The sequence below is a fragment of the Cajanus cajan genome, chromosome 7, assembly GCF_000230855.2.
Source record: "Cajanus cajan strain Asha chromosome 7, NIPB_CcT2T_4, whole genome shotgun sequence".
Taxonomy (NCBI): domain Eukaryota; kingdom Viridiplantae; phylum Streptophyta; class Magnoliopsida; order Fabales; family Fabaceae; genus Cajanus; species Cajanus cajan.
The window spans coordinates 43615256-43631194 of NC_138523.1; the positions used below are offsets into that span (position 1 = coordinate 43615256).

Consider the following 15939-nt stretch of genomic DNA (forward strand, 5'->3'; position numbering starts at 1 on the left):
GATCAAGTTTTGTGACGAATACTATGATCGACAAAGCTGATAAATATTTTTGCACCAATAACATTGTTAGAAAAAAAATAACGAAAAAAGGAAAGTGTGGTATATGATCCACAAAAAGAGTGTACAACATTTGAGCTTGAAGATGTTTTCAAAAGCCATTTCCGACAGGCCTCTAATTTGATATATGATCAGTAAAAGTTACATAAAAGTGCTAACCAGCGCGGGAGAATCTGTTGAATCCTTTATCATGTAAGTTAACAAGTCTTGTTCTTTTAAATTATGATAGTTGTGTACCTCTGAGCACGTTTCATGAAACTTACAATTACCAGAAAACAAAATAACCTTTAATCTCATCAAATTTCCTATTTGGTAAAAATCTGTACATGAGCATTGGTTAACTTCAGAATGAAATAAAGTCAGACAAAAAAAGCAATAGTTTCCAAAACTCAAAACCTCATTATATGACAGGTAGCTTCGGAAACTCCTAGTAAAAAAGACCACTACGATTTAATATAATCTAAAGGCTTGCTAATACTATCAATGACTCTAGAATCTCCATTCAAATGCTGTACTTCTATTGAGTCTGGAGTCCCTTGAGCTGTGCTATGAATATGCAACATTCTTTAGACCTTTGGTGCGAGCCCTGCGGCAGCATGTACTGAATGAGTCTGCAAGTATCAGGGTGTCTTTTCTTTTTGGTTTCTTTTGTGCATGCAAGAATTCATTTGCCAAAGATTCCAATGCTCTAACTGTCAATGGTCTATTTCTTGTGCTCTTCCTCCTTGGAATTATATCATTTGGCTTTAGGCCTTGCCCATCTTCCTCCGCCGTTGCCATCAACTCATCATCTTCAGACTTCAGTGGAACCTGAGATGCATTGAAGTTGGTGGATTTGGAATGTTGTGATTCACAATTCTCTACTTTGTCACAAGAAATACCCTTGTCAAGACAGACTCCATCCAAAATTCTACCTTTGTTTTTCAATTCCACACTTCCTTCAGCTGAAGAAGTTAAAGTCACATTCTGCTGATGACTGAGTGGACTACTGGCTTTCTCATTGGCATCTGGAAAGCAAGATGACCGAGAGAGTCCCGGTTTTTCTGATCCTAACCCTCCTGAGGAATCCTCAAGAATGCGGCTGGACTCAGCCTTAGCACAAGCAGTGAGTCTCCTTCGTTTGAAGGGAGGAACTGCAAGATCTGAATGGCCTGATCTTGCTTTTCGACTACGTGATCTTGCTTTTTGACTACATTGATGCATTATGGTTATCTTTGCTTGATTACCATCAGACACAATGGTCTTCTGATTTTCACGGTTTTCTGCCATCTTGTTTGCATCATTATTATCAGGGTTAACGTTCACTTCTTTTCGGCCAGTAGCATTTCCATTGTGTTTGCAATCAGCATTGCTACTATTTTTTTTGCTGTGTATTATAGCAGCTTCTGTCCCACTTGGTGAAATGCCATCAAGCTTACATTTCCTGTGGTTTGTTTTACTAACATGTTTGTTCCCTTTATTGTATGCTAAATCATCAGCATCTACCTCAACTTTACCTTCCGATTTATCAGGTAAAGATTTCAATTCCCTTAAATCAGATGACTTCCCCCTGGGCATCAAACTGGTATCAACAACTGTACACTTCCTATGGTCTGAATTTCTGGTAGAAGCTTGGTGTTTGAGGAAACAATGGTGATGGTTATCAGGTTGAACATCCCCGTTGGATTCCTTTTCTGCTTCTTCCTCATTGCAGCCACCAACTTTAGTTGCTTCATCTTCAAGCTTAAGAAGATTTGGATCAGCTATCACTTTGCTCAAGACATCACTGACAGAATCAAAGTAATGATCACCTTTCACAAGTTTTCTCCTTGAAAACTTCTTAATACCAGGGATAAGAAAGACCACAAATTTTTTGGAGGAGCCTTGATTCTCTAGTTTCTCTGAGTGCCAACCTCTTGCCAGTAAGCGAGGCCAAACAGCTTCCCTGAAGAGATCATTACTTTTGGCTTTGCTCAGTCGATTTCCTCCAGCCAAATGTTTAATTATATCATTGGGACCAAGAGCAGACCAAGCTTTGCTAGCTGGTATTGAAAACACCGGGGTTTTCTTCCCATGTTCCACAGCAGGGCTGGTAAGATCTTCCTTTCCCTTACCAATACCTACAGCTTCCACAAGAGCACCAAGTCCAACGATAGATTTCAAAGAAGAGACATATTCTTCTAGGGAAGTTCTCCCCTCTGAATATGACTTGGAAACCTAATTATAGACATGAGCAAAGTGAGGATCGAAAGGGAATAAGAGTCCATTTACAATAAAGGTCTAAATAATATCATTAGTCTATCATTAGCAGAAAAAAAAAAGTGGTAAATAAGATATTGTGCTTTAATAACCACTATCTAACATGCAAAGCATGCAACATTAAGTAAATAAAATCCTTGGTAACGTGGTGAAGTCCTAAGTTCTAATAATTAATCTGATAAGGAAAATGTGATTAAAAGGACTGATTTGATGCCTAATGCACATTATGAGGTTAAAAACTTAAATTTTTCCTGATCAAGTCGTGGAAATGGGCCAGGATATCCCTCTATATACTGTTCTTTTGTAAAGTCTACCTAATGAACAAGTACTGCATGGTCAATATACATGAGCGACACACACAATGCACCGTATAAACCATATTAACCTTAACAAAATTATTCAATCACAAAAAAAAATACATAACACAAAGAAGGGAACTAAAAGAATGTTATCTTTAAAATTATAAGGGAATAAATCCATCCAAATTTTAATTTACCAAGGAATAAATCAGAAAATTAATACAGGAGAATAAAAGAATATTAACATCATAGAATGCATTGACACAAGCTAAGCTAATAATCAGGTAACTGAAACGTACACATTGTAGTTAATCAACAACACTGAAGACAAGGGACTCTCAGTGAAAGCATGGTTGAATACCTGTTGCAAAGCATCTTTGAATTCTTCTGAAACACGGAGAATTAAGCGAGACAATAGTTCACGTTGCTTCCGACCAGAAAAAAGTTTGCGTCCTGATATACATTTTCTCCCTTTCATTTTCTTGCAGGCTGACCATCTACGATATTCATCAGACTTATAAAACTTCCCATAGTAAAACAACAGTATTTCTCCCATCCCTTTGTTCTCTAAAAATCTTTTTATCTGAATAAAATTCTTCCCAAAGATAAACAAACCAAGAAGAAAACTTTGTACATCAGCATCACTCCATGAGTCATTCAATGTGCCACAGGCCATTGGACAATTTTTTGTTTCATTGAGTTGAGCTCCTGTCATCACAGATTGAGAAATGGTTGGTCTCAATTCTTTTCCATTATCCGATATTACATTGTTTTTCAAATTAGCTGCTGCTGCTGCAGGTACAGTTACATCGACTGCACCATTGTTGTCTCCAAGATATTTCCACCCTTCGTGTTCATTATCCTCCACTTCATTGTGTACAAGTTCTGAATCAGTGCGATTTATTAGAAGTTGAAGCAGTTCTGAATCTTTTATCATGGATGGAACTTCCACCTGGTATTCATGACCAATTCGAGGATTGAACTTTGGGGCTCCAACTATGTTGTTTATATCTGGAGAACTTGGAGGAATTAGCTTCCCATTAGATGTATGCTCCATAATATTGTCACAATCCGGGCCAATTGATTCCATCTGCCAAGTAGCATAGGCTGGTAAACTCATTACTTCAATCAACACTTGTAATATTATAAAGAAATTGTAAATTACATAACATGCACAAAAACATGCTTCAGACCTGCCATTTCATATTTTCCTCGCCAGCACTTATGCAAAGCAACATTCAGAATTGATAACCACTAGCATGCGTGGAATAGAAGCAATTTTGCCAATCTTTTCCTTTGCTTTTTAAATTTTCAACCCCATATATGCATGCATATTTAGCTATCTAACAAAATATTAGATATCACGATGCATTCACCTTTAATTTGTCACCATTATTAAATTCTCTAAAACTCAAGCACTATCCATTAACTCTATGGACAATTTATTTGAGTATTAAGAAATCATAAATCTGTAAATCTGTAACAACAAACTGGCAGATTTGAAAGGCAGCACAAAAGATCAGAGTGTTAGCACTTTGCTGAATCAGTTCAAACTGGTCAAGTGTAAAAATATGAATATAAATAGTAAGCTTATCAAATATCAAGTGAGAGATGAGAGTGTGAAAGGAGTGAATTTCAACCTTATAATTAAAATGGATGGTTAAAATTAGAACTGATAAAACAATCTTAACCATTCATGTATGTTGTATAGTTAAAACCCCAATCTGTAGTTGGTTTGTTGCCCACTGATGCTTTTAGAGGTCAATGTATTGGACAGGGTTAGAATACATGTAATAAAGGAACAACTTTTGGGGAAGGAACTCTTCATTGATCAGTAATTCCAAAACTTTTTTTTTTTTTCTGTGCCAAGGCAATTATAAGCTAGCTAAAATTAAAACCATCAATTGCTACTGTGATAAAGCAACAGAATTCTGAACAATGGCTACCAAAAGCACTCACATAAAACCCTATCAATTCTCTTTGCCGGAAAAGCAAAGCCAAATTGCCTACCCTATTCCTTCTCCAATACAACATTCTCCACAGGTTGAAACAGCTTAAAATACAATTACACCATATAATGTGTATGCGATCTTAGCATGGGGTAAAAATACCCTTTGTGAAAAATGCTGTCAACGCGAAAAATTTTGGATCACCAACCAACTATAAGATAACAAACCCCAGATCCCCCTACACCTAAGTTCACAATCAAAGCAAACGAGTACGCTAGCAGATTAAACAATTAAATATAAAACAAACAGACTCAGACGTGCATAACTAAGGAAAAGCATATGAAAACTCATAGAAACCAGAAAAATAACAAGTACAACGACACAAAGATTGAGCACAACCCCACACGAGATTACAACCATATATTTCCACCAATTAACAGAAATATTTAAAAGGTTCTTTCTTGGTATCCTATGAATTATGATACTATTACACACATAGCTGCACATATATATACACACACATTGGAACAAGATGATGATGATGATGGATAACAAAGATGGATGAGCATTTGTTAACCTCAATGGAAGTGTTGGAAACGTGAAAAGCATAGAAACATGTGTGCATATATATACAAGAAGATGCGTTGTTATATTTTGAGATGATTTGCACACACATACATATATAAATATATATACACACACGTGTTACAAAATTTAAGTTTTGTGATGCACAATGAAGGTGTTAAGAGAAAGACGTGAAGGAAGAAGAGAGAACCTGATGATAAAATGGGGGGTTCAAAGGGGGAATTCGCAGGCCATGACATGAGAGTGTGAGAACGAGAATGAGAGAACGAAGAAAATATATGATACACTCCAGTTTTAAAACGCGACGAGTTACGTTAGACGAGTGACTCGCCCGAGTTCGTCAAATTGGCGCTGTGTTTAGTTGAGTTGACCATATTAGAAACAAGTCATATGTGGCCCTCTTCTTAGAAAGAGAATTGGGTTCACATATCATTAAAAAAAATAATAAATGATTTTTTTAAAAAAAGTTTTAAGAGTAATTAAATTTATTTTAGTTTTTTATTTTAAATCTCAAAATTTGAAAGTATGGACTTAATTTTTTTATCTTTGTAATATTTCAGTTTCTTATAATATTTGTATTTTTTTTATAAATTTTCTTATATTTGAATATTTTTATTTTAATCTATATTATTTAAGAAACATCATGCTTATTAATATTCTATAATTTTTGTCAGTGATTAGTTAACAATGACAAAGTATATATATATAAAAGGAGGGTTCAAACAACATTGTTGTAATTTTTACTAAAAATTACACTGTTCAATAATTTTATATTAAATGTGAATTTTATTAATCCAACTGTTATATTGAAAGTCTTTTACTCTTAGATCATATATACAAAATTTTATATTAATTTAAGATGATTTGATACTTTATTCTTATAAAAAAAATTAATGTAATATATATTTCAAAATATAATAAAATATGAATATTTTGATTATCTTCAAATTATTATTCAATTTTAACAAAATTTGATATAAAACATATAAAGCGATATGAAATTATAATTCAATGGCTGGATTTACAAAATTCACATTTAATATAAATATAATTCAATAAATTTATATTAAATATAAATTTTGTAAATTCAATCATTGAATTATAACTTCATATCACTTTATATGTTTATATCAAAATTTGTTAAAATTGAACAACAACTTGAAGGTAATTAAAGTGTTCATATTTTATTATATTTTAAAATATATATATTATGTCAATTTTATTTTATAGGAATGAAGTATCAAATCATCTTAGATTAATATAAAATTTTGTATATATGATCTAAGAATAAAAGACTTCTAATTTAACGGTTAAATTTATAAAATTCACATTTAATATAAAATTATTGAGTAGTGTAATACTCAGTAAAAATTACATCGATATCGTTTGAACCTTCATATATATATATATATATATATATATATATATATATATATATATATATATCAAAACAAGAAAAAAAATAAAAGAAAAAATTAAACTACAAAAGTTATTTAAGCAAAAATATATATAATTTAAAAGTAATTCTAAATTTTTAAATTTATGAAAGTATTAAATAGTTTTACTTTTAAATTATAATTTTTTAACTTTGAGTTTGGAGTCTTGTTATACTAGTTAACAAATTAAAAATTAAATATTATTGAAAATTACAATAAAATATAATACTAATTGTATTTTACCATGACCTCAGCACTGACAACAAAGGGCAAAGTTATGAATGGTCACGTCTTTGGTAAGATGACTGTTGAATTAGTAGTCATTTTAATTTTATTTTCTTGTAGTATTATTGAAGGTTATGGCAACAATAGTTAGTGATTGGAAAATGAATGCTCATTATCAATGTTTTAGTTGTGGATATTAATCAATAAATGGGTTGTTCATACTTGAGGATTTTTAATTTGGAGTGTAATAATAAGTTGTCAATAATGTGCATTTAGTCATCGACAACGTTACTATGGATTAAAGGTGGGTATATAGACTATGGCTTGTTTAACTTTAGAGTAAGTGGGTTAATTATGGTCAATTAAAATGTTGATCTATTTAAACAAGTTTATCCAGCTCAGTATATTTAATCTACAAATTAAACTGGCTGGGTTCGTAGGTTACCAAGTTGACCAGTGGACCAATTAATATTTTAAATATTACTTATTATTATTTTACAATTTTACTGGTGTGTCCAGATAATTACTACTTGGTGTTTATTTGTATACATTGATATCTGCATTAGTAAGTGAATATTTCATCTAAATTGTTAGAAATATTGAGGTTTTATGGTAACCTTGGATATATACATGTTTCGGCTGCTTCTTACTCATCATCCTTACATTATTCTTGCTATAGATATAAATAAAGTCTGGTATCATTATAATAAGAAAATAAATATGAGTTTGTAAGCACATATGAATACTATTTTATTAATATGAAATTTTATGAATACTATTTTATTAATATGAAATTTTTTTATGATAACTAAAAACAAATATGTGTATAACTTGAATCAAAATTTCTAATTTGTACAGTTTGGTGATTGTAACAAAAATCTATGATTTTAATTAAATAATGAATTACTGAAAATATAATTCAAAATTTTAATTTCAAAATTTTAAAATATTATTAAGATATATAATGATATTGTCTGTTTTTAGGATATTGTTTACAATTAAAAATTTGTACTTATTTTAGAGATTTATTTCCTTTTTTAAAATTATGATATTAGATCAATAAATAAAAATTGAGAATTTTGAAATAATAAACATTTTTATGAAAAAGTATCAAAACCTGATCTATATAAATGATGACATAAAATAATAATCTGAGTTAATTATCAAGTATGAGAATATAAAAAATATTTTACAAAATTTAATAGATTATAAATGAATTTCTAAAATCAAAAACTAAATTTTAAAAAAATATGAAAAATCTAATTACAATTTTTTTTTTTATATTTTAGTTTACGGAACTAATTGAATACAAAAGATGTATTAAACTTTTCTTAAACTATTTGAATAATTGATCCCTCCTTTTTGAGTAATGATATATAAACAATGAAGAATGATAAATTGATCCCTCTTTTTAAAACTTTATTCTAGAAAATATTAAAAAGTTAAGAAAAAAAATCTTTAAAACGTTCTTATAGAAAGAAAATGATTAAAAATATTCTGGTTAAAAATAATTTTTACAAATACAATTATTTAAGATAGTTATTTTAATTTAAATATAGAGAGTGTTTTTGTAAAAAGTACAATAAAAAGAAAGAAAGAAATACTCTGAGATAAAATAATTGATGTAATAGAAAGAGACAGATAAAAAATATTAACTAATATTTTAACTTTACAATGCACTAGTTAAATGTTGATTATATATAAATAAAATTATAATAAATAATATGTATGAATAAAATACTATGTGTGAATGTATAAATTATATTTAAAATTTGTATAACTAGTAATTTTTAAACATGTAAATTATATTTAAATTTATGATAAATAATTTTTTTATTGATAATTTATTTTAAAATATTAAAATTTAATTATAAATATTGATAATAAATAAAAATTAAATAATATAAAGAGTTAAAAAAATTTCTTGTGGAAGAAAAACTTTTAAAAATATTCTGTTTGTATTTAATATATATGAGTTAATTTATCAAATTCAACAAATTTTTTAAAAAAAATTATGATATAAATAATCTTGTTAATATATATATATATATATATATATTTTTTCCCAGATAAATTATATTTTTGTTTTATATTTGTGTTCGTAGCATTGTATTCTTTCTCTTATCAAAAAAAGAAGAAAAAAGCATTCAAGTCAGAACCTCAAGCCTTTTCAATCTTCATCTATGCATTTACTATTATGGGCCTTAAAGACGCAATGGAGCCCAACACAGGTCTGTCTCTAAGTATTGGGCTTATTTATAAGCTAATTAATATTTAAAAAAAAAAAACGAATAGTCACAGAAAACTCTTGTATTATAATTATAGGATAAACATAAGAAGTTATAGTATAGATAAAGTGTTATGTCGAAATTGATGAACTAAATTTGGTTTTAAAAAATGTTAAATTCTGTCTGTTGGTATTGTTTTTGTGATTTGTCATCTTTTAACCCAACAGATCTTGTCGAATCCAATATCACCATGTCAATTATCAACTATGTTAAGGTAAAATAAAATTGGTTTTTTCCCCCTATTGAAATGTAGTTAAATTTTACTTTTTGTTTCTCTATATTTTTTTTTTATCATTATAATTTTTTTTTCATGTACCAAGTCATATCTTCTAATTTGAATTTAATCGCTTACATAAGTTCAAAATGGTTGCATGATCGAAAGTTACTGCTTAGAATTATCGGTGTTTAGAGAGTTTCAAACTTCAGACAAATAAATTAGAAAAAAATTATTAAAATTAACGTATGGATGATAGGTATTTTTCTTAATTATATATTTAAGCTAAGAGGGAAATAGAAAAAACAAAATTGACGAGATAAATATATATCAAGTAGCTATAGGAATATATACATAAATTGTACTGTTGCAAGTTAAAGATACTATATGGCTTATTTCAACATCGCTTTAATTGGCTGGAATAATGTGAATTGTGTTCTGGACTATTGAATTTAACATAGTTGCGTACGTATTATTATTATTATTATTATTATTATTTTAAATTAAATTATGTATGGTTTCTTTTAAAAATGTATTCCGGCAAGAGTATCGTAATGATTTAAAATATGCATTTAGGTATTGAAGAGAATTATAATATTTAAATTTTTATATTATTTGGATTTTTAGGTAAGATGAGTGTCAATTACTAATTATAAATCAAATTTGTCATAGATATTGACATTTCAAAGGTTCGTTACTGAAGTATATTAAATTTAGATTAACTAAACAAAATTTAAAAGTTTTAAATTTATTTTACGTGCTTTTATCGATGATTATTTAAATTTAAATAATCGTGATGTGTGATTTTAATTACTACCTCTCTTTTTATATACATAAGACCTTTTTTTATTTCACCTTTTAATTTGTCACTTTTTAGGACCTTATTTAATTATCAGTCGCATATATTATTCTTTTCTAAAGAACTCTTATTTAATAAATAATTTTTTTAGACAAAAATTAATAAATATTTAAAATTAATTGGATAAAAATTCTCTCTCTTATTAGGATTGAAGAATAAATAAACACATAAATATCTCTCTCCTTCAAACATTAATTAATTAAAGGAGAAATTATTAAGTAAAAAAATAAAAGATTAATTCTAGAAAAGTAATTTAAATTATTGAGAAATTTAATATTTTTAAATAAGTTAACTAACTTTCTTAAAGTATGTAATTAAATCGGTTTTATAATTGGAGACAATAGTTAATTAGGAGCGTTCATGACTTGGATTGATACTTATTAGTTAAACTAAATCCAAATTGTATAGAAGACATATTGTAGTTGTTTCTATTGTTATTAATGTTATCACTATTGTCATGTAATTGTTGTCACTAATATTTTTAAAATTATATCGGTCACTAAATCAATTTAGACACTAATTAAAGATTTGATGGTTTAGTCATAGTTGAATTATGATCAAATCATAATTAATAAAATAATAATAATTAATAATATAAAATTAATATTAAATAAATATAATATTATAAATTTATAATACTAAAAATCAAAATAAAATATTATTTATGAGTTCTTAATATTCAATTAATATGTAAAACTTTAAACTAAATATAATAAATATTTAAGTTCAGTATTTAATAAAGTATAACAATTTCTATTAATAATGATAAGTTTATGTCGAAATTTTTTTGTCAAATTAATATAATATAAATTATAAAAAAAATAAAATAAAAAAATTAATATAAATGAATATTAAATTATATTTTTTAAAGAAAAATATTAAAAATAATTATAAAATAATTTATTTTAATTTATAATTTTTATTAAAAATATATAAATTATAATTTTTTTAAGAAATTAGATATATTTAAATTAAGACTGGTTCAAATTAATTTTTTTATGCCGATTCTTAATTAGTAGGTCAAAGTTTTAAAATACATTAATTCTTATTAGTTATTATATCAGTTATTAGATCGATTCTCGATTCAACCGGTCAAATCAATCAATTCAATTTTAACAATTATGATTATGATTATTATTATAATCATTATCATTATCACCACCATTATATCATTACTATTATTGTCATTACCATTACTTAATACTAATGTGGTACATAATAATTAGTGTTGAAAACTTCGAAGTGAAAAACCTTGCACGGTAGATGTCTTATATCCTACTGGAAAATCAAGTGTGGGTGATTCTAAACACAACTGAAGCTCAACCAAATGAAGAATCTGAATCATATATGAAAGCTGAAAGATAGCGCTTTATTCATCATAATAAATACATGAGAAATTAGTGAGAATGAATTACAGTACTAATTAACTAGTAAGTAGTAACTACAACAGAAGAAACTAAGCCTAGCTAGCCGACAAAAAATAGAGACCGATTTATGAAACCTGGCTTGGAACACACGTATGAAACGGAAAAGAATCAAGGGACTTATAATATACTATAATCCAAATCCAATATGAAGTACATATACTATAATTCATATTCAGGAGAATCAGGACCGATCGAATATGAAGTACATGCTATAATCCAAATCGAAATTTCTCGTGCACAAAATGGCAAAACGTATTTACTATTTATAGTGCGTTGTAACATGAAATTTTGGGTAATGTGCATGACTGCATGATTGTCTAAGTTAAAGAACAGCAGGATGGGTGCCAAAAGAAACAAACAAATCACGCTCATTTTTTGTTTTCGGATTCTTTTTCTTTTGCCAATTCTTTGGTTCTATTATAAAAAATCAATTGTTCTCACGGGGATGGATACATTGTCATGCACTAGTGTGTCATGTTCCTGTATATCCTTATGTTGGGTTGAGTGAGTACTTCTTTTACTCAATTTCAATTGATAATTACCGAAATCTTGATAGTGTATGGTGATAAGACACCTAACAATTTGATGTTTAAGTTACAAGAAAAATCAATGTTAATGTTTGGATTATAAGTTTATTGATATCGTTAGATTTATTGTATTTAAGGTATTGTTTGCTTTAGTATTTGTTGAATTGTTATGATTTTGTTCTTGAAAAGCAATAAGTTAAAAGAGGGGTGTTTATAAATTATTCTTAATGACTATAAGAAAATTGTCATATAGTGACACATACTTTATAGTTTATAGTAACACAATATGTGTCATTAAAAATTACTTTTATCTATATAATAAATATAATATATGTTGGTATATTGTTAAAAAATGTAGGTATAGGCTATAGTGACACATAAAATATGTTGTTAAATCTCATTCAAAATCAACACTAAAATTATATGTAACTATATGTCAAACATATATTGTACCTATAGTGATATTTTTTGTATGTCAGTATATGTAACATTTCTTGTAGTATTAAATTTTGATTTTTAAGCAATGTGAGACTTCTAAGTATATCGAAACAATTTGTAAGCTGCTTAAGCTTAATTATATTGCTTGAGAGATAATTAAGTTGATAAAACTTTTTCTTTTACTTTGCAAATTATGCTAACAATCTTCGTGATTATTTTGTGTGTATCCATATAATTAATGAGAAATGAGAGCGCAAAATAAATTTTTTTTATGACAATGGTGGTAGCGATGACAATAACAACAATGATGATAATAGTCATAAAAATGACTTCTAATGATTCTTATGAAAAAGTATTTATCATTAAGTTTTAATTTCAACTATCAATTACTATTATCTATAATTTAAAGTTTATTATTTAACCATTTTATGTCTCATACTCATAATAAGACATGTTTTTATTAAATATGCTCCTTATATATATGGGTGAGAGAATCAATAACTCATGATATATATTGAATTTTTTCAATGACCCAACTGTTTGATTAAAAATTAATATTTAATAAATTAAATTTACAAATTTTTATAAAACTTGAAAGTAATTTCATTTTTTATTACATAAATTCAAATTAACATATAATAACAATAGGATGAAACGGGTAGCGTAGCTTCTTTACCTGTCACATTTAGTGTTGACATCCATTTAAGAAGTATTTATCAACTTTATATATATGTGGGTGGGAGGGGAAAGAGAGTATTTATAGATATCCATCAATATTTGTTAACATATAAATTTTCAAATAAAAATGCATAAATAAAATAAAACAAAACAAAAAAATAAATAACTTAAAACATACGTTTATATTAATAAATAATTTTATGACATATATTTGAACTAAAAATAAATAATTGTGATATATATAGTAACACTACAATAAAATTAATTATTACCGACAATTATTTAGTGGCAATATATTAATTGTATTTATTTTATTATTTAATAAAAATATTGATGACTAATATATAATGGTCACTAAAAATATATTTATATTACACCAAAATTTACTATAAGCGATAATTATTTATTTGGAAAAACTTAAGTCCCACATCGACTAGAAATAAAATAACTAAAGAGTATATAAATAGATGATAACTCTCACCTTACAAGTTTGTTTTATAAGGTTACATTAGACCTATAACTTATTATTCTAAATTGGTATCAGATTACTCATCATTATCAAACTCAATAGTTCCTAAACTTGAGGAGGTGTATTAGAAAAAATCAAAATCTCACATTGACTATTGATAAAATAATAAATAAAAGACAATCCTCATCTTACAAGTCCCATATCAAGTAGAAAGTAAAATATTAAAAGACAATCCTCATCTTACAAGTCCCATATCAAGTAAAAAGTAAAATATGTCACAAAAAGTTATACACTTTTTCCGATCATTAAAAGGATTTTTACCAGCATTCAAAATAATTGCTGCTAAATATTTTAGCGACATTGCATTCAATGACTATTGTGGAAATGTCGCTAAAAAATTTTGTAGCAATTTTTATTACCATTGAAAATCATATTAAATGCCACTAAAAATCTATTTTGTTGTAGTGTAAAAAATTAAACTAAATTACTTTATATATAATTAAAAATATTTTTAATATTTTTAAATTACAAATATTTACGAATACAAATATCTTATTATTCAAAAATAATAATAATAATAATACAGTCAAAAGTATATAACATTTTACTCTTAATTTACTATTAAAATGATGAAATGTAATAGAAGCTTTTCATATATGTATCATAATGTTGAGAATCTAAGCATAAATAAGGTTTTGATAATATCCAATAGGATAGGAGAGTTCTAGAATTTGATAAAGAATGAAAACCTAAGGAATTCGAATTTATAAAGAAGAAATGCTATTGCCACAAAAACATAATTTAACCTAAAGTGAGAGCTATGATAAAACATTATGGTATGTATAAAGGATTCTTTTTAGGTATGTTTAGGTCGGATCTGTCCCAGAACATGAAAATGCACAAATGTGCTCCACTTATGAGAGCAGTACGAATAATAAGATTATGTTATTCTCTAATAATTAAATTAAGGGCATTAGAGTATTGTAAGGATATAAAATATGGCAGTGGGGACCAATTGTACCAAAACAAATAAACCTTTGATTCTAAAACTGAAATTTTTGATTAGTATAACACTTGTCACGTTCAGACTGCCACTCAGCTAAATTATTCCCACCCAAAATAGAAAGCAAATGCCCCATTTCCATATTTTTAAGCACATTTCCCCTTCCAAACAAAACTGCACTCACAGTCACAGACATATATATATATATATATATATATATATATATATATATATATATATATATATATATATATATATATAAGCTATATATATATATATAAGCTAATTAATTCATGAATTATCATGGATTTTGTTAACAAATTGTTTTTTCTCATTTATTTTTTTGAATAAAAGACTAATTAATTTCATTCAAAGTACTGTAATTATCGTTAGTTAATTCTTTTTTGTCGTACACGATAAATCTAAACTTGATATATTATATATTAAATAGATCGGTCTCACAACCACATGATGTTTAACTACTGTTTTAACTCATTATTTTTTTCCCCTTATATCTTCTAACATCTTTGAACGAAATTATTTTAAATCATTTTTCACATCTTTTGACTTTATAATACTATATTCTGAGTTTTAAAAAAATTATCTTTATTTTGTAATTTTATCATTTGAATAACATTTAATGATCAATATTTATTATTTCATAGACAGAAAATAGCATAATACAAATACCTAATATATAACGCATTGTATATGATATATCTATTTTTTTTAAAATACGTTTTGTACTTGTATATTTAAAGAAAGAGAGACATTTTTTCCTTAAAATAATGTAGAAATTAGGTTAATGTTATCCTTCAACTATAATTAATATTATAAATAGATAAACTCAGTTTATTTATATTAAATTATACTTTTAATCTTTTATCTTATTTATAAAATTTATTTTAATTTTTTTTATTTAAATTATTCATTTTAGTTCTTTATTTATTAAATTTAAACTAATTTAATCCTTTTAAAATAATGATTATTTTCAATTTTGAAACATAATTTTAGATATTTTTTATTAATTCAAAACTTCAAACTTATCTTTTTAGATATACTTATATGCAAATAATTGAACATAACTGAAATTCAAATAAAAAAGAGTTACAAACATAGTAAAAATTATATAAAAATGAGTTCATAAAAGACAATTGAAAATTTTTTAAAATATAATTTCATACTATTTTCTAGTTATTTATAAAACATATCTTTCACACGATTTTTTAATGTATATAGATCTTTTG

At 26.6% G+C, this 15939-nt stretch overlaps 1 protein-coding gene across 1 annotated transcript; it reads right to left on the reverse strand.

Moving 5' to 3' along the window:
• Window positions 1-340: 340 nt before the first annotated feature.
• LOC109812049 (uncharacterized) lies at window positions 341-5376 on the reverse strand. The gene is made up of 3 exons (XM_020375917.3): window positions 5319-5376; window positions 2956-3684; window positions 341-2253 (listed from the first exon to the last, which is right to left on the reverse strand). Exons 2-3 carry the CDS (start codon window positions 3682-3684, stop codon window positions 604-606), a joined length of 2379 nt encoding a protein of 792 aa, XP_020231506.1. The 5' UTR covers window positions 5319-5376; the 3' UTR covers window positions 341-603.
• Between the last annotated feature and the right edge of the window lie 10563 nt (window positions 5377-15939).

Excerpts from the sequence above, each read along its gene's own strand:
- LOC109812049 (XM_020375917.3), bottom strand. The coding sequence starts at position 3,684 with ATGGAATCAATTGGCCCGGATTGTGACAATATTATGGAGCATACATCT. Across the intron at positions 2,254-2,955 it reads TCAAAGATGCTTTGCAACAG|GTTTCCAAGTCATATTCAGA; the intron begins GTATTCAACCAT and ends GTCTATAATTAG.